This window comes from Centruroides vittatus, unplaced genomic scaffold (assembly GCF_030686945.1).
Source record: "Centruroides vittatus isolate TY-2023 unplaced genomic scaffold, ASM3068694v2 contig_329, whole genome shotgun sequence".
NCBI classification, from domain to species: Eukaryota; Metazoa; Arthropoda; class Arachnida; order Scorpiones; family Buthidae; genus Centruroides; species Centruroides vittatus.
In genome coordinates, this window is record NW_027122113.1 from 844,296 (window position 1) to 868,393 (window position 24,098).

At 33.4% G+C, this 24,098-nt stretch overlaps 2 protein-coding genes and 1 pseudogene across 2 annotated transcripts in view; all 3 read left to right on the forward strand.

Moving 5' to 3' along the window:
• Nucleotides 1–1,484: 1,484 nt before the first annotated feature.
• LOC136973752 (proton-coupled folate transporter-like) overlaps nt 1,485–24,098 on the forward strand; it is a 44,266-nt gene continuing 21,652 nt past the window's right edge. The window contains exon 1 of the mRNA XM_067268501.1: nt 1,485–1,538. The gene's annotated coding sequence lies outside the window, so the exon portion shown is untranslated. The remainder of the gene's footprint in view (nt 1,539–24,098) is intronic.
• LOC136973867 (gastrula zinc finger protein XlCGF57.1-like) lies at nt 16,255–17,025 on the forward strand (annotated as a pseudogene).
• Nucleotides 20,697–21,550, forward strand: LOC136973869 (uncharacterized). Its single transcript, XM_067268647.1, has 3 exons — nt 20,697–20,826; nt 20,923–21,038; nt 21,437–21,550. The coding sequence occupies exons 1-3, from the start codon at nt 20,697–20,699 to the stop codon at nt 21,548–21,550; spliced, it is 360 nt and encodes a 119-aa protein (XP_067124748.1).

Sequence of the window (24,098 nt, forward strand, 5' to 3'; positions counted from 1 at the left end):
GGCACCGACTGAACGACAGCTTACCGTTCTGAGAGACCAAAGATCAAATCCGGGCTCACAGCTCCAAGAATTTTTCAGGGATGGTCTGTTCTGAATATGTTGGAGTCAGGCCTTCGCCTGCATTGTTTACCAGGCGAATCCGACAGTAGACTTGAAAAAAAGCTTAGTGTTCACGATGTCTGTTCGGCCATTAGAACCACAACATCGTCGTCTATTTATGTAGTAATGCCTTGACAGAGAAGCATGCACTGCTACAGACTGCCAGCGAATCGTCTTTAGCAACGAATCCCAGTTCTGTTTGGGAACGGAGGATTGCTATCTTAGAGTATGTAAAACAGCTATTTGAGCGCCTCAATCCTGCTTTTCCCGCTGAGCGGCACACCAGATACACTGAACTGAAAAAGAATCCCGAAGTCCAGGGTTTAAGGTTACATACCTGAATCACTTTTATGATAATAATTTGTGAGTTTTTTACTTGGGGGAGAAAGTGTCCCTTTTGCCTGCCTCTCAGATGCAAATGATGATGATATAAGAGTTGTTATATTGCAAGAGATTAAAGGAAAGAAGTGACAATTGCTTAAAGTAATTGTGCTTTGCAAGAAACAAAGAAAAATTTTAGTACTGTTGAAAAAAATTACATAGCAATTATTTAATATGAAAAAATCTTGATCCTACAATAAGATTTGCTTATACACTTATAATGGCACCCAGAAGATTAAAAAAAAAAAAAATGCAAAAAAGATGCGCATTACAATCGAGAAAATAAATACTAACAGGTATTTTATTAGAAATTATTTTTCATTCTGCGATTTTATTACGTTTATCTGAATAAATTTTCTTTTAGCGAAGTTTTACATTTAAGAAATATTTTGCCAAATTCGAGATTAAAAAATTTGTTGAAAAGAAGTTTCCTTTAAAAAATGCAATTAAAATCCTGGAAATATCACATCTATGACGTAGAATGCGTGACGTAACGCGTGACGCATTAATTGTAACGATTTGCTGCCTGTAGGGATACGGAATATGTTTTTATAATTTTATTTATTAGAAATTTCTTAGCTATATTTTAGAAAAAGAGGACTACTTTAGCATTTTAAACAAAACATTTGCAATTAGTTAATATTCTGACGTAGAACTTATGACGTAACGCGTGACGCATTAATTGTAACGTTCGGCGGATTCGAATTCGTTCCATTTCGTATTCTCAGGCGCCATCTTGAAATAGAAAGTTTCCTGGTTCTAGATTTAAATTTTCATTAAATATATTTAAGATTGTTTCCATTTAGCATCGAATTAAATTAATTCATCAGATTATAAATACTATTCGCTTGGATATTGTCTTATATTCTTTTCAATTAGATTGTATTAGAAAATTATTTTAATATTTAATTAATTAATCAATCATCTGGACCTTTTCTATTCTTAATAATTAAATTCTTACATTATTCTAGGAAGAAGTATCATTCTCAAATGTTATAATCGATTTTTGGAAACTTCTTGTGCTCAAAACAAGTAACAAGCAGCAAAACAACAGACAGGTAAGGCGTTTTAATTTTCATTCTACTATGTTATAATACATTCATGCAGTAAAAAATGGTATATAAAAGTTAGAATCTTTATTGCCCAGTCTACGAGTTTATTATTGTGAAATAATAATGTTATTCATTCACGCATTTCGCTATTCGGGTGAGAGACAATCTTCTGGAGTCCTCTCTGTCCAATCAATTATCCTTAGCGTTGCAATAAATGTTTTCAAATCAACTATAAATGGGTATTTTTAGTATAAAGAGCAACATTTACTTTCATTTAAATAAATTTAAATAATTAAAGGAAAAATTCCAACAAAAATCATACATTCTCCAATAATAAAACATCAATACGCAAATGAAACTATCTCCAGATAAGACAGAAACAGACTCAGTGTTCCGTAGAAGAATTTTTAATTATTCTCCTTCTGTTTCTGTTCGGACGATAGGTTAATTATAGAAAGTGGCTTTCGTTTAAATTTCTAATATTAAGGCCCGGGGGAAATAAGAGGGCCTTCTTTTCTCCGATCGTGTAAGACAAGGCCGGGCAGACAATAAGAGGAAATATACAGGAAAGACCGGCCAAAAAACATATTCCAAATTTACTCGCCCGGATTAAATTCTGGGACCCTCAGTAATTGATCGCAGTCATATCTAATTAAACCGCTAGGCAATATCCTAAAATATAAGAATATTCAATTTTTAATTAATATAACAAATTTCAAGTTTAAATATATAAAACATTCAAATTTAATTATAATTAGAGCGAGACATTAGCATAATCTCAGGTAAGTGCTAATTTAGTTTTCCAATTAAATTTAGTATACAAGCTTCATAAATATTAATACAGGATATATACTTATTATCTGATTTTCGATAATATAATTTTAATTGTATTATTTCAAATAAATGAAATAATAATGTTTCATATTTTATAACGATGATAAATACACATGTTTGGTGAGCAATATCATAGAAAAGTGCTGTCATATCAAAAAAACCATTTTGGCAAAAAGGTCACAAATATCAATATAAACTTCAATAATACGAACAAAGTATACATACAGTATAATCAAACAATTGAAAAAATTTACTAGTATAAATAATAAAAAAACAACACGCCAATTAAAACAATATAATTCTCACAAGTACCGCAACAATAACGAAAACAAACATATCAGTGAAAAGTAAAAACAAACAAAACTATTTACACAACGATTATGACAAAATTTGGATTGCCGGAGCGCTCTTATGCAGTCCAGCGGGAAAGTGGCGGATTCAAACGACAAGACAAAACAGAAAACACCGGATATGACGACAATGTGGAGTGCCGGAGCGCTCTTATGTGGTCCGGCGGGAAAGTGGTGGGTTCAAACGACAGGACAAGACAGAAAACACCGGATATGACGTAAATTTGGAGTGTCGGAACACTTTTATGTTCCCTGATCAGCACGTTATCATAGATATGCTGGTCAATGAAGCCATCTCTTATGATACTCGGTTTTTTTAGCAGTGGTGAGAGGAACGTTGACGGCACAGTGGTACGCTTACGAAAGCACTTATTTTTTCATGGAGATAATGGTCGGCCGTGCTACACAAATAGGATTTCCCGGTTCATTTCTCTTGCGTTGTCATACTTTTTTGCCTGCCAGATGTTGAAATTTGTCAGTCTTCAAGTGTTTGTAGGACGAAATGGGATGCCAGCTTCGGGTATCTACGAGTGTGAAAGATCTGGAGTTATAGTTGCAACATTTGTAAGCAAATCTATCGCATCATAGTATAGAGTGACTCTTTATGCTGTATCGTGTTGCCGAAGCAAGAGAAATTTTTTCAATCTTTCCGGCTTGTGAACAGGCCGTGCCCATCAGTGGTTAAATGGATAAAACTAGTGAACATTGTTGTTTGCCGCGAGTTTGTGCGGCTGACCGCAAGTAGTTTTTCGTGTTTTCTTCATGTCTCTAACACCACCTAAATAGGAGCTAGTCTTCCATAGAAAGACTTCCCAGGGGACACTCTTCTTGGCAGACCACCCATGTGTTACGTTGCTATATCTCTGTAAACTAAACAAATGTAAAGAACCTTTCCTCATGCCCATCGTAGCTTCGGCCAAATCCACAATGTGTCCTTCGTGAGAGACGGGATGGACATATCTGGGACGGACCTGAAAAAAAATTTCTGGGTTTTCTTCGACCCGTCTGAATTCGATCCGAGGAAGCATTAGCCTATTGCTTCAACTATCCAGTTGGGTAATAGGAGGTCATAGTAAGCTCTCTTAAGTTGTATTGTTGTTCCATAGAAATTGTTTTTTTTTCCTATAAAATTGTAATAACTTATTTTCATGGTCATCATGTTCAAATTAATAAAGTATCATTCAATTCCAAAATTAGCGTACGAATTTTAAATACAGTAATAAAAATTTGAAAATATTAAATAAACTCTAATAATAAAATAAAATAAAATGTTCACAATGTAGGGGTTACAAGCACCATTAAAAAATTATAGAAAATTCGTAATTAAAAAGTTAAATTTACTAGCCACAATCCTGACCACAGTACAACAAAAATTCAGCAACGAATTGCTCGTAACTTCCCGGTGAAAAACATTTATGTTTCAGAAACACAGACAGAATAGTCAAGGACAACAGTGAATTATGTGTGGCGCCATTGTTATGAGGTGTTATTAAAAAATAACTTTTATATATTATTAATTATTATAAAAATGCAAAAAATAGCTTAATTTTGAAGGTAGAGTTTCTAAAAGAATTGTAAATTCCCATAACAAGTAAAATTTTCATTAAGTCCGACTGCACTCGAGACCCCTCTATCTTTTCACCCTCTTGACCTTAAACCACCCTTATAATTACATGACATTAATGTCCCTTATATACAAGATATCATGCCAAATTTTGTTTCTTAATCTTTATCTCATCCTGAGATATTAAATGAAATAACGGTATCATAAACATACATAACATACATTGTCCCGAGTACTGTATCAGTTTTTTGTCTTTTTGTGTTCAGGCAGAGGCGTAGCTATAGTGCGCCCTCGTTACTCGTGTGCCAAGTTAGAAAAGGTAAAATAAAAACTTGTGAAAAGTTTTTATTTTGAAGTATATAGAATTAATTTAATTATATATATATATATATATATATATTTGCCTTTTAGCCTATATATATGTGGGGTTTAAATGAGTAACATTACTATACCGTTAAAATAATAAATTTAAGAGGGGTTGCGGGGGAGACAAGGAGAACGAGAACGAGGGAATATGACAGTTGGTGACGGCGCGAAAGGAAGAAAGGACGAAAAAGACGTTACGAAGGCGAGAACATCGTTTTATCAAGACGGTTACGAACGCTGGAAGATTGTCATTTCTAGTTCTCTAGTTCTATTACCTATTCCTACACACACAATATATATGTGAAGAAGAAGAAAATATATATATATATATTTTTTTTTTTTTTCTTTTTCTTCTTCTTCTTCTTTAACTCAACCCTGTGTGCACTAAGAGGGCCTCTTTTAGCCGCCCCATTAAGGGTTCTCCCAGACCCACAATCGAGCTGCCGGATGGTGAGGGACGGGGCCGATATATCCGGTCGGATATTTAAATTTTCAATGAATTCACTTTGTTTGTAATTTAAATTTTAAACTTAGAAATAGTTTAACTATTTAAATCTTAGTGAAACTTTTTCCTTGAATTTTATTTTTCACTAGCTGACCCGGCCACGCGTTGTTGTGGCTCAAAATGTATCTATTATAAATGTATAACATTTCCCCCTTGGGGTGAATTTCAAAAAATCCCTTCTTAGTGTACAGTACATTCTCTTGACGTATCCTATTAAAACACAGTCAAAACCGCATGTAAAATAGTATAAATAGAAGCTGAGTTCTTCACAGTAAGCCTTAATCCCGTCCCTCTCCCGCAAGGAAATATCGAAAAATCCCTTTTTAGTGTATATTCTGTTGACGTAACCTATTAAAACGCAATTAAAAACGCAAAAAACCGCATGTAAAATAGTACAAATAGAAGCAGAGTTCTTCACAGTAAGCCTTAATCCCGTCCCTCTCCCGCAAGGAAATATCGAAAAATCCCTTTTTAGTGTATATTCTGTTGACGTAACCTATTAAAACGCAATTAAAAACGCAAAAAACCGCATGTAAAATAGTACAAATAGAAGCAGAGTTCTTCACAGTAAGCCTTAATCCCGTCCCTCTCCCGCAAGGAAATATCGAAAAATCCCTTTTTAGTGTATATTCTGTTGACGTAACCTATTAAAACGCAATTAAAAACGCAAAAAACCGCATGTAAAATAGTACAAATAGAAGCAGAGTTCTTCACAGTAAGCCTTAATCCCGTCCCTCTCCCGCAAGGAAATATCGAAAAATCCCTTTTTAGTGTATATTCTGTTGACGTAACCTATTAAAACGCAATTAAAAACGCAAAAAACCGCATGTAAAATAGTACAAATAGAAGCAGAGTTCTTCACAGTAAGCCTTAATCCCGTCCCTCTCCCGCAAGGAAATATCGAAAAATCCCTTTTTAGTGTATATTCTGTTGACGTAACCTATTAAAACGCAATTAAAAACGCAAAAAACCGCATGTAAAATAGTACAAATAGAAGCAGAGTTCTTCACAGTAAGCCTTAATCCCGTCCCTCTCCCGCAAGGAAATATCGAAAAATCCCTTTTTAGTGTATATTCTGTTGACGTAACCTATTAAAACGCAATTAAAAACGCAAAAAACCGCATGTAAAATAGTACAAATAGAAGCAGAGTTCTTCACAGTAAGCCTTAATCCCGTCCCTCTCCCGCAAGGAAATATCGAAAAATCCCTTTTTAGTGTATATTCTGTTGACGTAACCTATTAAAACGCAATTAAAAACGCAAAAAACCGCATGTAAAATAGTACAAATAGAAGCAGAGTTCTTCACAGTAAGCCTTAATCCCGTCCCTCTCCCGCAAGGAAATATCGAAAAATCCCTTTTTAGTGTATATTCTGTTGACGTAACCTATTAAAACGCAATTAAAAACGCAAAAAACCGCATGTAAAATAGTACAAATAGAAGCAGAGTTCTTCACAGTAAGCCTTAATCCCGTCCCTCTCCCGCAAGGAAATATCGAAAAATCCCTTTTTAGTGTATATTCTGTTGACGTAACCTATTAAAACGCAATTAAAAACGCAAAAAACCGCATGTAAAATAGTACAAATAGAAGCAGAGTTCTTCACAGTAAGCCTTAATCCCGTCCCTCTCCCGCAAGGAAATATCGAAAAATCCCTTTTTAGTGTATATTCTGTTGACGTAACCTATTAAAACGCAATTAAAAACGCAAAAAACCGCATGTAAAATAGTACAAATAGAAGCAGAGTTCTTCACAGTAAGCCTTAATCCCGTCCCTCTCCCGCAAGGAAATATCGAAAAATCCCTTTTTAGTGTATATTCTGTTGACGTAACCTATTAAAACGCAATTAAAAACGCAAAAAACCGCATGTAAAATAGTACAAATAGAAGCAGAGTTCTTCACAGTAAGCCTTAATCCCGTCCCTCTCCCGCAAGGAAATATCGAAAAATCCCTTTTTAGTGTATATTCTGTTGACGTAACCTATTAAAACGCAATTAAAAACGCAAAAAACCGCATGTAAAATAGTACAAATAGAAGCAGAGTTCTTCACAGTAAGCCTTAATCCCGTCCCTCTCCCGCAAGGAAATATCGAAAAATCCCTTTTTAGTGTATATTCTGTTGACGTAACCTATTAAAACGCAATTAAAGACGCAAAAAACCGCATGTAAAATAGTACAAATAGAAGCAGAGTTCTTCACAGTAAGCCTTAATCCCGTCCCTCTCCCGCAAGGAAATATCGAAAAATCCCTTTTTAGTGTATATTCTGTTGACGTAACCTATTAAAACGCAATTAAAGACGCAAAAAACCGCATGTAAAATAGTACAAATAGAAGCAGAGTTCTTCACAGTAAGCCTTAATCCCGTCCCTCTCCCGCAAGGAAATATCGAAAAATCCCTTTTTAGTGTATATTCTGTTGACGTAACCTATTAAAACGCAATTAAAGACGCAAAAAACCGCATGTAAAATAGTACAAATAGAAGCAGAGTTCTTCACAGTAAGCCTTAATCCCGTCCCTCTCCCGCAAGGAAATATCGAAAAATCCCTTTTTAGTGTATATTCTGTTGACGTAACCTATTAAAACGCAATTAAAGACGCAAAAAACCGCATGTAAAATAGTACAAATAGAAGCAGAGTTCTTCACAGTAAGCCTTAATCCCGTCCCTCTCCCGCAAGGAAATATCGAAAAATCCCTTTTTAGTGTATATTCTGTTGACGTAACCTATTAAAACGCAATTAAAGACGCAAAAAACCGCATGTAAAATAGTACAAATAGAAGCAGAGTTCTTCACAGTAAGCCTTAATCCCGTCCCTCTCCCGCAAGGAAATATCGAAAAATCCCTTTTTAGTGTATATTCTGTTGACGTAACCTATTAAAACGCAATTAAAGACGCAAAAAACCGCATGTAAAATAGTACAAATAGAAGCAGAGTTCTTCACAGTAAGCCTTAATCCCGTCCCTCTCCCGCAAGGAAATATCGAAAAATCCCTTTTTAGTGTATATTCTGTTGACGTAACCTATTAAAACGCAATTAAAGACGCAAAAAACCGCATGTAAAATAGTACAAATAGAAGCAGAGTTCTTCACAGTAAGCCTTAATCCCGTCCCTCTCCCGCAAGGAAATATCGAAAAATCCCTTTTTAGTGTATATTCTGTTGACGTAACCTATTAAAACGCAATTAAAGACGCAAAAAACCGCATGTAAAATAGTACAAATAGAAGCAGAGTTCTTCACAGTAAGCCTTAATCCCGTCCCTCTCCCGCAAGGAAATATCGAAAAATCCCTTTTTAGTGTATATTCTGTTGACGTAACCTATTAAAACGCAATTAAAGACGCAAAAAACCGCATGTAAAATAGTACAAATAGAAGCAGAGTTCTTCACAGTAAGCCTTAATCCCGTCCCTCTCCCGCAAGGAAATATCGAAAAATCCCTTTTTAGTGTATATTCTGTTGACGTAACCTATTAAAACGCAATTAAAAACGCAAAAAACCGCATGTAAAATAGTACAAATAGAAGCAGAGTTCTTCACAGTAAGCCTTAATCCTGTCCATCTCCCCCCAGTAGGGGAATTTCGACATGTATATTATATAAAAACACGTGCCTATTCGAATGCAACGTTATGTCAAAATTTCAAAGGAATTGGTAGGAACAAACAAACGTTATATTTTATTTATATAGATAGATAGAAAATGATCTGCTTTAGTCCATTCTCACAGAAAAGCATAATGCCTCACAGAAAAGCAAACTTAAGTCGTCGGACGTTAGCGCCATCTGTTGGACATGAAAGCCTTAATTCATATATAAATATATTTTTGAAAGGGGGGAAATGGTGGTCTTCACATATGCCACAAACCTTCGCGGGAGTGTATTAAATAACTTCCCGAAGTTTCATGGCAATCGGATAAATGGTGTGGTAATGCATGAAGGACAAACACACACGCACACACACACACACACACACACACACACACATTCGTTTTTATATATATAGATTCACGTAACACGTTAAAGGAATAAGCTAGAGACTAGCAAAAGAGGCACGTGCAGGTTGCATTTTTAAATGTTTAGGCAAATGGCATATTTTAAACTTCATTAAATTTAAACTTTACAAATGACAGCCGCATCGGATTATTTATTTTTTTTTAAAAATCTTTCCATAGTCACCCCCGTGACGTTCTATTATCCAATCGGAAGTAACGATTTAACGAGCCCGTGATTTAGAAAGTGTTATCGCTTATGTAATTAACGTACGTACAAGTAATCTTTGCACTAAATTATCAACGTGGAATTAATATGACTCGCTATTTTGTCAAAAAAGAAGAGGGAAAAAAAGCCCAGGGGAAGGCGTAAGAGTAAAATTGGTCGAGCAAATTCTAGATTTAAAAGAATAAGGCCGCGACTCCACTAGCCGTAAAACAGCCGTAAAACCCCTCGCCGTAAAAGCTTTTAATCACGTGACCTATTTGCGTTTGCGCTCGGATTGCGGTGGAGGTCCGGCTAGCGAAGCTTTTTACGGCGACAGTACTATTACGGTGTATACGTGATATATCGATATAAAGACAATAATTATATTCTACGAGTTTTTCTGTACTATAATTACAAATGTAGTAAAAGTAATGTCTTTACTTTCATATATTGACTTTTATTATTAAGATAATATACAGCACTTATAAGCTTAGCTTTTTTATTATATACTCCTCTAAATTGAAGGATTTTCCTTTGGCCGTTCATATCGCGTGTTTTAGGCATCCATTATTATAATCGGGATACCTCTTGTCGTAGATACATGAATACTTTCGGTTGTTTTCGATAAATCTTTCCAGATCTTCTAGAGTAGCCACGAGAGAACGTACACAAAAGCTCGTTTTCCGCCATTTTCGCACCGCGTCACGATGACCTTTTTTTTTTTTTTTTTAAACTCTTTTCGCCCTGTGGGCACTAAGAGGGCCTCTTTATGCAAGCCATTATGGGTTCGGCCACGTCACGATGACCTAGACTTCACTGACTTCTGATTGGTGGATGGTACCGGTTTACGGTCGTATTCACTTCGAAAGTTGAACACTGCTCAACTCGCTTTTACGTTGGTTTTACGACCTGCTCAGGCGTAAAATATCATGGTCACGTGATTAAAAGCTTTTACGACGAGGGGTTTTACGGCTAGTGGAGTCGCGGCCTAAAGCCTGGACTCCACATTACCTGAAAACAGAAACTCAGAAACAGAACTGAAACATACAGCATTTTCATTTCAGTTCTGCTTTCGTTTTACCTTGACGCTACTAGCATCGAAATGAACGTTACGTGGAAATGCGCCATCTGTTGATCAGTTCTGTAATTGTCGTAGAGTCGAACATGGATGACGCTACAGATTTCGCCATGCTTTCTCTGCATTTATCAACAACGAAATTGTTAATAATCTTTGAATTATTTACATTTTTTGTCGTACAGACATCTGTATTTTCTAAATTCTTCGATGAATAATTCCAAATCTATTTGTTTCTTCGTCCTTTTCGCTACACTTTCCGCCATCACGACAACAAACTACACGTGACTACGCGTCACAAATCCTTGCGTTTTTATTGGTTGCAGTGCGACAGAAGTGCGGAACAAAAACAAAAAAGTTAAATAATTTTTAACTCTGCTTTCAGTCTTGTTTCTGTCCAACTGAACGTTCCAAAACTGAAAGTTTCGTCAGTTTGGCTTTCAGTTTTACAATTACGTCGCGGATTCCGGTAATGTGGAGTCCAGGCTTAAGAACGACCAAGACCCCCCCGAAGGCCGTGAAGTTCGACTTGAGCAACAGCCAGTAAGAATGGCTTTGTCGAGGACTGCAGAAACAGCATCACAACGTCAAGCTCGAGTATAAACTACTGAAATAACTTCGATGATTTTTATTTCTTAAATTATCTTGCTTAAAATTAAAATGTAAAAATGCGTTATACAATGTTATTCAATTTTAATTCAAATTTCAGTGTAATTCAATTAATTTTATTCAATTGTTTCAGTGGCGTAGCGAGGGGGGTGCAAGGGGGTGTATCACGCATATATATGTATATATGCCCAAATGGTCTCCAAGACAAACTATATGTGTTTCTGGAGGGGGAGGGGCGCCAATAAAGTGTCGTGCACCGGGCGCCAGTTATATTCGCTACGCCACCGAATTGTTTCTTTCCTTTATTTGTTATATTTATGTTTGTATAATTGTTAATTCGAGGGGAGATAGAAATTGTCCTTCGGGGCTTTTCTGCTTATTTATGAAAATAAATAAATAAACCTTTGTTAAGGCATAAAGCAAAAAGAGAACAGGTCATTTAAAAGACTAGAATGATTAGTTATTTATCAAATTATCATACATTGTTGCATATTAATTTTATCAATATTTTATTAAAAACTTTTATGTTTTTAACTATTACAAAATGACAAATAGCATTATTTTGAGGGTAGGGATGAGTTTTATAAAAAGTTGTAAATGCTAATAACGAGTAAAAGCGTCATTAAGTCCGACCCTACTGGAGATACACACGATCCCCATTATTTCCCCATTCCTCCATCTTTAAATGAATTCCCCAAATAAAACCTACCCGCAGAATTTCAGAAATTTTCGACAAAAACACATGACTTATTAAATAGAACACGGAAATGCCCTCTAAACTTCCGTCTTCGGTAGAAAATGAACATTATATTGCGTTCCTTCAAAACCACGTGACTACGGATCGACTCATGAAATCACGTGTCTCGACGTAAAGTAGCTGAGCTCCATGTACTAAGTAGAAACACGTTTATGCTTCCAAGCCAACGTTATAAAATTATTTTAAGAATGCTTAGAGATATTTGAACTACTGTGAATTAACAAGTTGCTACAAGGACGATTTTATATTTTGTATTGAGTGTTATCTTATTTGCACTTCTTTGTTCCATTGTTACCTACTATCTGTCCAACATCTCATTTGAAAATGGCTCTCAGGAGACCGGGCACAGTGATGAGAAATTCGGATCGCGTTTTCTTCTCGTGCCTGTCAAAAACTTTCCCAGATCGCCAGATATTTCTCTCCCAAAGGAAAATTCGTTTTTTTTTCTTTCTAGTTTCTAAGACTACACAAAACAAGTGCTGAAGTGAGCTTGCTCTGAAGTCGACTGTTCAAAAAGGACACGGCCAAACGTTCGACTCTCCGAATCGAACGAAACTTAACGAGCAAGTACACCTAAATACAAATAGTTCTTTGTCCAAATAAATGAACCAACTTCTAAAGCGTTTCCGAAAAACGTGTCTCTGAAAATCGAGTGTTTAGCTTATAAGACTGGAAGTAAACCTGTCTTCAGCGCTACGATGGCCGTGTGGATAAGGTGCCAGGCATTGACGTTATGGAATGTCCAGTGCAATTTTATTTTATTTTTTTTACGTGTAACATAATTATTTTATTATTTTGCCGTATCATTAACATTATTATAATAAATAACGCTTCTAACCAACGACTTTAATTTAGATTGAATTAGTTATCGTAATAAATATGGTTATAATAAATTGGGGACTTATCGACTGGAATAAATAGACAAGATTTTACAAAAAATAGCCTTTAATAGTCGTAATAAAATTTTGGTAAGAATGCATTTTTGGTACTTTTTGTAAAATCTAGTTTATTTATTCCTGCCGAGCATGATGTGATAATTCCTTCAATTTATAACAATCCTATTTATCAGGATAACTAATCCAATCTAAATTAACATTATTATTGTTACTGTTATTATTCTTCGCGTTTAAAGCTTATAGAACAATAGATTTTAAAATAGTGACTCATTTCCAGTTTTGCGGAAAAGAAGTATCTTCAGATTTAACTCTTTTATGTCGTGAAATAAAATTTTTATTCTTCATATTTTCGCTGTTTGTTACATATGACTCCACATTCGAATAATCTTCATACATTACTTGCGCATGGACGAATAAGACAAGTCTGATATGAAAATTGAGTAGCATAGTTTCAGCTTATTTTTTAATCGTTAATTTTATGGACAGTTTCCTCGTGCGCTCATTTTCGCTAACAAGGAAAGGGCCAGACCGAACGTCTGGCCGTCTCCTTGCTAGCGAACATGCGGAATAGCGAAATTGTCTTTTTGTTAGCGAATCAGTTTATCAGAAGCAGATGCACAGGCCGAATACAGTCGATTTTCTCTATATGTAAATTAACATAGCACACTCTTGGCCATAGATGAAATTTGTGTAAATTTCTTGAATTTCCACAACTTTTTAATAAAAATTTCCTTACAAATCTAGAAATTTTACAAATCTTGTCCAATCTTCTAAAAGCAGACTCTATTCCCTATGTTTAGAGAAATTACCTTAATTAGGGTTCCCATCGCTGAGGGGTTTCCTTTCTGTTATGTATTCCTGGAAAGGATTTAGACCACGTGCAACGTGAAAACAAAAGAAACAGGAAGTAGACGAAGAGATTAGAGTAGTGGCTAAGGCACTCGCCTTGTGTAGACGAATTGTAATTTTCTTTCTTGTTTTAGGTTGAACAAGACTCGGGAATAAAGAATAATGAAATTTATCTTTTTTAATAAATAAAAGTCAAGAAAAAAGAAGGAACTTCGGAATGAAGTGAGCACAATTACAGTGGAAGAATCTTCAAAATCAAGGTAAAAAATAACAAACTCGAAACCCTTTTTCTGAGTAGTAGCGATTTCCTTAATTTTTACGTCCATAATTCTAGTCCTTATCTCTAACGGTTAGACTCAGTCATGAAAAATAAGTTTACGAGTAAATAGTTTAAAGATTTGTAAAGTAAAAATAATCGTTTCATTACAATAATGAATATTCTATAGATTTAATATTTACTTAATCAACAAAAATGCTGAAATAATGGCCCATAATTCTGTTAGGTATTTATATTTCATTCAGACTTAATTGAATTCATTTATTATTTTATAGTGTGATTAATTAATTTACATTAACTTTTTAAGAGTTTTGACAATAAGAAAAGAATTAAATGTCACATTATTCAACGTAATTCTTACATAAACGAATACCTCGTAATTTATATTTTAGGGCTTCTCACACAGCAATCGAGTATACAATTAATTACAATTGTAATAAATTGTATAATTAGCAAAGTGTGATAAATTGTCTTGAGATACTTGACTGTTGTTAGTAAGCCATAAAATATAAATCGAAAATACTTTGAATAATAATAATAATATTGTAAGGGCAAGAAGCAGAGTTAATAATATTAAATATCATATCGTTCATTTAAAATGATCGACAAAGGTCAAATAAAAAGAATTTATTACATAAAAATAAGCTTAAGTAATATAAATACTAGAAATTCCCCCGTCAAGCTTGACTGGGTAGATTTTACGAGAAGTTAGAGATTGAAGCTAACGGGTTCGTTAGATCGTTACTTTCTATTGAATAATAGAACGTCACGTGGTCATGACAAAGGAGTTTTTAAAAATTTGCTGTATTAGTAACACGATGAGGCTCTGCTTTCTGAAGTTTAAATTTAAAATTTAATAAAGTAAGAATTAGAACATTTTTTTAAAAAATTCACGAATGACACTAACACAGAAAATTTCAAATTACCAGAATAAATTTCTGAAAAATTTATTGGTATTTCAATTAATGTGTACACTGTTTATCTGTAAAGATCAATTTAGAAAGAGAATCTATATATTTTAAAAGATTTCGCGTAGTAAATAAAGAAATTTTAATCACTATATAATATAGAAGGGCATTATAATTAAAGTTCCACTTTGAAATGGCCATAAAAGGAAAACTACTGGACAGAATGTAATCAAACATGGTAATAGTTTAGAGCAGGGGTGGCCAACTTTTGTGCACATAAGATCTACTTTTTATCGTAAAAATGTGTCGCGATCGACTTGTTGTCATAGGCATAGTCTAAGTGGGGAGGGGGAGTGTGAAATACATACTATGTTTATACACTGTGTTTCAGTACGAAGTGCACTCACTGCTTATGAGTCGAGTCATAACTGCATGCATACAGTTGCGTTCGGTTACAAATATAATACATTAAGTCAAGACATCGCTAGCGATCGACCAAAATTGGCTTGGCGATCGACCGGTCGATCGCGATCGACTTGTTGGCCACCCCTGGTTTAGAGGAAGTCATCGGATCTTATTTCCGCAAAAAAAGTTCAAAAACTCATCACCAGCGGGGAATGGCTGTGCATGCAATATTGTTAAACGAAATAAGACACGAAGACATCGGTTGAAAATATTTTTAATCGTTTCTAAAACGTGTTACAAAGCATGTTCAATGTGGCGTCCACCATTTTCTGAAAGCAAGTTAAATTCCTCCTGATATGCTAAGAGCTACTGTTAAGAACACAGTAATGCGATTTAACTGGCCATTTCAAAGTGGAACTTTAATTATAACCACCCTGTTCATTGAATGTGAATTTGTCTGATATCTAAGATCGCTTTATTTTTTCCATTTAGCTAATTTTCACCCAGAAAGTACAGAAAGCAGAAACAAATCTAAAATTTGTGTTTTACAGAATTGAACGGTTTGAGTTTGTCTTATAGGAAACGAGTTATGAGGAAAGTAACATAAGTCTTTTAAAAATACAATATTCTTTCTATGTGAATGCAACATATTATACAAATTTATATTTAACAATACTAATGAATAAGAATATGAATATATATTAAAAGTCATGTAAAATTAAATTTTATACAATTTATCTCATGTATGTTGTTATTACTTTCAGTTGTTCTTTGGATGAAACCCAAGGTTTAGAAGAAAATATTTTCCAAGATTAAAGAAAAAATTGAATATTAGCTTTACTTACATCAGTGTCTTCATTTAAAAATATTAAAGAAGCAAAAGGTCTACTGCAAGGATATAAAAAAATTCATGAAGATATAAATACACTTGAAAATTGTTTTACAGAAATTACTTACTTTAATATGTTGTGAATGTTCAGCTGTGGTTTCATATATTAGTGGCATGAAACATACACTCGAACTTTATTATTTATAAAATTAGTTTTTGTGTTTTGATGCAGAAATTTGCTTCTAGATATAAAAATTATTACTGTATTTAAATATTATTATTGATTTAATTATCGTTTTTATCTAAAAAACTTTTCATTATACATCGGTAACATATTATTTAAAACAATTTTTTTAATTGCAGAGAAAAGGAACCAACATAAATTTTCATGTAAACACTGTAAGAAGAATTTCGTAACTAAACAAAGTTTGCAAATGCATGAAAGAATCCATACTGGAGAAAAGCCGTACAGTTGTGACGAGTGTAAACAGAAGTTTACACAAAAGGGACATTTAATTGAACACCTTCGGATCCACACTGGAGAAAAGCCTTACACTTGTGACAAGTGTAAAGAGAAGTTTACTCAAAAGGGAAACTTATTTCAACACCTTCGGATCCACACTGGAGAAAAGCCTTACACTTGTGATGAGTGTAAACAGAAGTTTACACAAAAGGGAAGCTTAATTAAACACCTTCGGATCCACACCGGAGAAAAACCTTACACTTGTGACGAGTGTAAACAGAAGTTTACACAAAAGGGAAGCTTAATTAGACACCTTCGGACCCACACTGGAGAAAAGCCTTACACTTGTGACGAGTGTAAACAGAAGTTTACAGTAAAGGAAAATTTAATTAGACACCTTCGGATCCACACTGGGGAAAATCCTTACACTTGTGACGAGTGTAAGCAGAAGTTTATGCGAAAGGAAAACTTAATTAAACACCTTAGGATCCACACTAGAAAAAACTATATGAATGTGAGTTATGTCCAGCAAAATTCATTCGAAACCGAGATCTAAAAAACATTACAATATTGACACTTAGTTATAAGTTTTCTTCGAAACACATAATCTCTATTGGTGCGTAATGATCAAAAGATTTAAGCAAAACTGCTTTTTAAACAAAGATTTTGAATTTGCTGAAATTTTCTAATTGCAATTTTCTGTTTTTATATACATAAACTTTGTATATCCGAAGTTTGTTGGAAACGCAGTTTTTTAATGAATTTCGTATTATAACTTCATATTAATACGTGAATTTTTCTATGTAATTATAATGTCGATATGTAAAACTTTCCTCAATAAATAATTGTTGCATGGATAGTTTCTTGTATCAATTATAGTTAAAATTAATTTATTCGATTAGTAATAAAGACAATGCACATTTTGCTTTACTTTTTATACAATCAATCAGGTAACCTGTGTAGTTCTCACCAGACACGTGCTGCTTACTGGAAATTCTCACTCTGGTTGTCGGCAAGGAAGAAATGTACATTTTCATTCTCTGACTCCTCATTAAGCCGTATCAGGAACATTTCATCATGTTTTATAATAGTAAGTATAAACAATATCACTTGGAAATGACAATCGTGCTAGATTAAATGTGAGGAAAAAATATTTAATTTTTAATTCTTTCCAAATAAAAATTAAACCCCCAAATACCTTTTGTTGCATGAAAGCTCCTTATTAAACTAGTAATTAAAACAAGTGTTAATCTAAACTTTAGATTCTAAAGTTTTGCTTAGTTGTATTAAAGGATATTTATTAGTGATGTAACGAATAGTATATTTGGCCTCAGGCCGAATACCGAATATTTGGCCAGGAGCGTTGCCGAATGGCCGAATATTCGGCCAAACTATTTGGCTTGATTAATGGACGTACGAAAATTGGCCTGCAAATTGCATTATGGCAAGGATCGCGTACCCTGCTCTCTATTGGCCCGCTGTCACTACGAGTTTTTCTTCCAGTAGATCTAAATTATTTAAATTAATTAATTAAATTATAATTATTAAAGTTAATATGAGATGGTGCCTAATGTCTACCTCTAGTGCCAAATTGGTTTGTAATTTATGTAATAGCCGTAAATAGCCCGATATGATTAGGCAGTTGTTGGTATTTAGATGTAAGTTATAACTTATAAGTTATTTTATTTGCAATCGATCTTTTTAACTCCTTAAGCACTAAAATTTTGTTTTTACTACGTATTTGTAGACTGAATAGTACCCTAAGGATATACTTTAGTGGGGACATAATAATGGTCTAGTTCAGTGTTTCTCAAACTTGTTTGTACGGTGGCACACCGAAATTATTAAACGAAATTCACGGCACCCCTGTTATCATTATTATTATTATTTTTTTTTTTTTTTGCTTTTTTACGGTTAGTAAAGATACGAAGGATGAAAAGTTTATTTCCAAACAACACAAAAACATTCAAAACAAAAGTTATTATTATAAAGGTATCTGGTGATAAAATGAGCTCTCAATTTTTGATGATTTACTAGCGCTAATCGATTCCTTAGCTTTGCTACCAGAAACCACGATTAATGGAATCTTCACGTTTTTTTTTTTAATGAAAAAATTATTCATGATATTGAACGACATAATTAACTTCAATATTTTATTATAAAATTTAATTACAAGTTAATAATTTATTTTTTCTTCTGGTAAAGAAGAAAAATACTTTTATACGATGCTATTTCGTTATTGTCCGAACATATAACAATAATAAAAACATCTACTTACTGCATTCGACGCATTTATATTGCGCTTCTACTCGCTGCAGGAACAGAAGAACAGACGACTAGTAACTAGTTCGTTTTTTTTCTAGTATTTACGTATCCCCAATTACCGAGTCACCGAGACAAGTGGCGACGTAACAAGATTAGTAGAAAAAACCAATATTCGTGTTTTATAATTGTTTTAATTATTTATCTAATTTAATACTTTAATTCCATTATTTTAATTAATTTTAATTTAATTATTTAAAAATTTCGCGGCACCCTTGTGGCGTACTTGCGGCACCCGCTTTGAGAACCACTGGTCTAGTTTCTCCCCAGTTGTGGAACAGTTCAAATATATTATTGGGGGTTTCTATTTGTGAAGTTTTGTGATATTTTGTTGCTATTGTTTTTGTCAATATTTTTAAAAATTAACATGATTTCAAATGTTATCTTTTGTATATAATGAGAAATGCTCATTCTTTGCTTTTTATATAAAATAAATTATATATTAGTTACTCATCTTCTAGAAATAGATAAATAATTTTTTCATTAAATACAATAAGTTTCAATAAAACGTTTTGTAAATCATTTTAAAATATCATGAAAAATATTAAAATATATGCGAATACGAATATGACATAATTAACTAAACAATAACATTAATGCCGGATACATTCTAACCTACACGCCATCAATGCCATAAGATATCGGGCTAGATAAAGGCTATAATATTACAGTATTTAATCACGAAATAATTTAATACTAGAGTTATAATTTAATGTTCAGCATTAATAAAAGTTACCAAAATGATTAATTTACTGTATTTTTGTTATTTATTACTCCTGTTTTTAGGTGTTCGGTAATCGGCCGAATAGTGATTAAATATTCGGTATTCGGCCGAATAGCAAAAAACAGGTAGAATAGGCCGAATACCGAGTAATAACCGAATATTCGTTACATCACTAATATTTAGGCTATATTATTATTATATTATGTAATCCAATTTTGCTTGTAAAATGAGAAATTAAATCAGTTTAAAAATGTATTTAGAAGTCATTTATTTGATGTTTCAATAAATTTTCTATCTAAATATAAGATTTTTCTTTTTGCTGTAAATGTAATATTTTCTAAACGAATTAAATGAAATAAAAATAAATTTGTACTTGTTTACATGAGGAAAAAACAAAAATGCGTTTAGAGCCCTAAAATAAAAATTTGGCGGTTTCTATCGATAGAAGAGGAAACAATTTACAGCTGTTGGCATAAATGTTTTAATGGCAATACCATTAGCATTGTTTAAATATATCTCACGCCGTTATAGAGTTATATATTGCGATAATGGTCCCTGTGGAATCTTTTTATTTTACAAGACAATTCCTTGAATTGTTTGGTTTAATATTATTCATTCAATATTACAATTTTCTTTATGAATCTGGCTTAGACGAATAACTGCGTGATTATAACTTAATATTTATTCGATTCATTCTGTCCTACAAGGAGTTCATCCGCCGAAAAAGGGGACAGTTCATTCGTCCGAGAATCCATCATCATCGAAAGTTCGCCTTAAGCCTTGGTCATACCATACGACTTCCAGTCGCAGGCGACCGCGACTGCGAGTCGCGCGTCTTCTCTTGGTCACACATTTTCGCTGGCGTTGCAACTCGGAAACACGTGACTCTATAATAAATCAATAAAATTACAGTAGCTTGTTTTTGACTACTTTCGTGAGTTTATCGACATTTTACGTTCCACTTCAGAGTATTTACGGAATTTTAGCCACTTTTCTTATTAAAATGGCAAGCAGCTCTTTTTCTGGAATGAGTAAAAGAAAAAGGCGATAATTTTGTTAGAGCTGGCGAGAATATACGAAGAGAAAAATAAGAGAGAACGTTCATGCTGGGTTAAAACTTGGCGAAATAAAAATCAACGGGATAAACAATCTTGCTTTCACCAGCTGATGAATGAATTAAGGCTTTCGGATGCCTAAGATTATAAGGGATATATACGAAGATATATATAGGGGATATATTCGTATCCGTATGGATACGAATACTTTCCAAAGTATTTTAAGGAAGATAAAACCCATAATAGCTAAAGAAGATACACATCTTCGAAGTTTTATTTCACCCGGAGAACGTCTTTCGTTGACACTTCGTTATTTAGCCACCGGTAAGAATAATATGTATTTTGTATTTAATTTATATTTTATGCAATCTTTAAGACTAAAATGGTCCTTTAAGACTAAAATGGTCATATATAATTTAGGCGAAACGTTTCGTAGTTTGACATACCAATTTAGAGTGGCCCATAATTCTATATCAGCCATTATCTCAGAAGTTTTGGATCCTGTTTATCAATCTTATAAAAGTGAATATTTGAGGGTAAGTGTTGTTTAGAGAAAAGCTCGAATGATTTAATTCATTTTTAATCGATACAGTATATTTTTTCTTTAACATAAGCATTTATTTTATTCAATTGTATATTATTAAAAATAATCAAACTTTTCAAAATAAATCTAACAATAACCTTTATAAATTCAGATTTGATTTATATCAAATATAGCATTTAAATGTACTGAAACTGAGTTAATACAAATGTTATAATCAAGATATGTTGACAAATATACAACACAAAGTATATCTCAATATTGTTAATTTGAAAAAAAAAATTATGCAGAAAAAATTTATTTTAACTGCTCTTAAATAACTTCATATTATTTTGATTTTTAACTTTATTTTTATATTGGTTATATTAATTTAAAATTATTTATTTTTTTAAGGTACCATCTACAGCATGTCAATGGGAAGATATTGCTAGGGAATTTGATGAAATGTGGCAATTTCCTCATTGCTTTGGTGCAATAGATAAAAAACGTACAAATCATATGTCCTAAGCAATCTGGATCAGCTTATTATAACTACAAAGGTAGTATTTGGAGAGCAACATCAACAGAGACAAAGACAACTTTGGAGAGCAACGTCAACATCCTTGCAAAGCAGTCGTAATTTAAATCCATCAACAGCAGTGGCAAAAGCAATCCGTAATGAATTGAAAACTTATTTTAATACTGTAGGCCAAGTAGAATGGCAATGAGATGAAATTTGTTTATAAAATTATTAAATTATAAATGTGAAATGTAAAAATATTTTAAAAGTTTGGAATTATTATAATTATGTCATTATAAATGATACACTATTTTGAGTTAAGAAATACAACTTTGATACAATAAGTGAAAGATTTTTATTAATTAATTATTATTCATAATACTTTCTTCTTTTACAATAAGCGAAAATATCTTCATCTGCAAATCTTATGCATTTTTCTGAGGAAGTGTTCTTAGTTTGGTAGCTATAAGACTGCCAAGTTCATCAAAAACATCCTTCCTCGGTTCATTACAGAGAGCCTGAAAAAATATTTAATAAACAATCTTAAATGAAAAGGCAGATCACGTTTTCAGTCTTATATTATTTAATAATCTTCTTTGTATTTGTGTAATATTTATAGTATCAGTTTTAACTTATGAATTTATGCAAATTTAAAACAGAATAAGTAAAAATTGCAATGGAGAATGTTGTTGCTAGAACGAATTTACAAATTGTCTGCAATAATTTAATTCATTAATTATACATTAATTTGATTTATAAATTGCAAAAATATCAATATACCGATTGACGAAACAATAAACAATCGACAATACAAGTAATTAGAATGAAATATAACAATCGGGCGTCTTATTTGTTTGACTTCATTTAATGCGGAGAGACAAAATACGCGTCTCTCCGGACTAAATGGGGGCGGAAACAAAAATTCTCCGAGCCTTACCTCCTCGTGGTGCCCCCGGGGTATCTCCTTTCTGCCGCACTGTGCGGTCGGGTTTGACCAGATTTTTTTTTCAGGTAAGTTTACAGGATTCTTCTTTTTCTTAAGGTAGGTTTAGAAGATTCGTCTTTTTTCTTCTGGTCAGCAACGGGCAGTCGGCAGTTGGCAGAGCCGTAACTAGGGTATGGCCAATGTGGCCCCCCGCTATAGGCGCCAACGAGAAGGTTTCGAATTAATATATATTCGAAATTAATAATACAAAAATCTTTTATATTTATTGTTAATAAAAGGAAAGAGGTAAAAAGGAAGAACAAATATGCATTGGAAAGATAAGGTGGAAGAAGACTTAAACCAGAGGGGACTTAAGAGAGAAGAAGCCCTTGATAGAGAAAAATGGAAGAAACGCATTAGAGAAGGAAACGCTGATCCCATATAAGCATGGAAAAAGGCGAGGATAAAGAAGGAAAGAATTTATATATTTCAATAATAATAAAAATGGCAGTTTATTTTTGAAATATATGTTCGTAGAAATTACAGATCATAAATAGTATGTAAATATAAATTGTTATGTATTTGTTATGTATGTAAACCTCCAGAGGATAACCCACACCGAATTGCCCCTTGACCTAGTTATGCCACCCCGCACCTCTGACCTTTGTCTTTGTCGTGTTTCTTTGTCTTCGGGCAGTCGTGCGTTAGCTGTTGTAACACTTAGACCTGGAGGCACAAACGTTACGTTCTATTCTAATAAAGTTATTTATATACGTTAACAGTAATCGTTTATTTTACGGACACAATATAAATATAAAAGTTTTTTGTGTTATTAATTTCGAATATATATTATTCCGAAACTTTCTCGTTGGCGCCTATGGCGGGGGGCCATATTGGCCATACCCTAGTTACAGCTCTGTAAATATATAAAAGTTAGGGGAGACCGGGGCTAGTTGTCACAGTGCAAATATCGTCTATATAATCATAACTGAATGGTCATGTCATCTAGAAGTAGGTTCATTTACCGCTCGTCTACGTCATTACAAAATTCGAGTAATATCCGTTGCATTCTTTTCCGTTAATTAGCGGTTAAAAGATTTACAGCAAGTCGCGTAAATTTTGATGCATCACGTCTTGTGCCGTTTGAAAACTTGCAATCAGTAAAAGGTGAGTAACAACTGTATTTCCTATTAGATGGGTCCTTAATGTATATATACGTTATGAGCAACCGAATTTTCTATTTTGAAATTAGAAACTATGAACCGGTTTGTTAAGGAAGTTCATTTGGGGCAAATTGTCACACATCGAACGGGGCAACTTGTCACTAACTTGTAAGACTGACTCATCAGAAGAGAAAGAAAAGACGTTTTGTTTGGTTTGTGGTGAGAGTTTGGTCATACGAGCTATGTACGGATGTAAATCCATATTGTTTGTCACAACTGTGACTCTGAAGACGATATGTAAAGATTCGAGTTACTTGTCTTTCGCAGAATAAATAATAGTAAATTAGTAATCTATTTTCTTTATAGAATTAGCATGAGTAAATGTCATATTACGCGTAATTTAACAACCAAAATAAACTCAGGAAATGTGAGAATTTAAACTACATATACCCTGTGACAAATACCCAA

Bases quoted from the DNA above. Each gene is read 5' to 3' on its own strand.
- LOC136973869 (XM_067268647.1), top strand. From the start codon at position 20,697: ATGGATACGAATACTTTCCAAAGTATTTTAAGGAAGATAAAACCCATA. The intron at 20,827-20,922 runs GTAAGAATAATA...TATATAATTTAG, and splicing joins ACTTCGTTATTTAGCCACCG to GCGAAACGTTTCGTAGTTTG. The intron at 21,039-21,436 runs GTAAGTGTTGTT...TATTTTTTTAAG, and splicing joins ATAAAAGTGAATATTTGAGG to GTACCATCTACAGCATGTCA.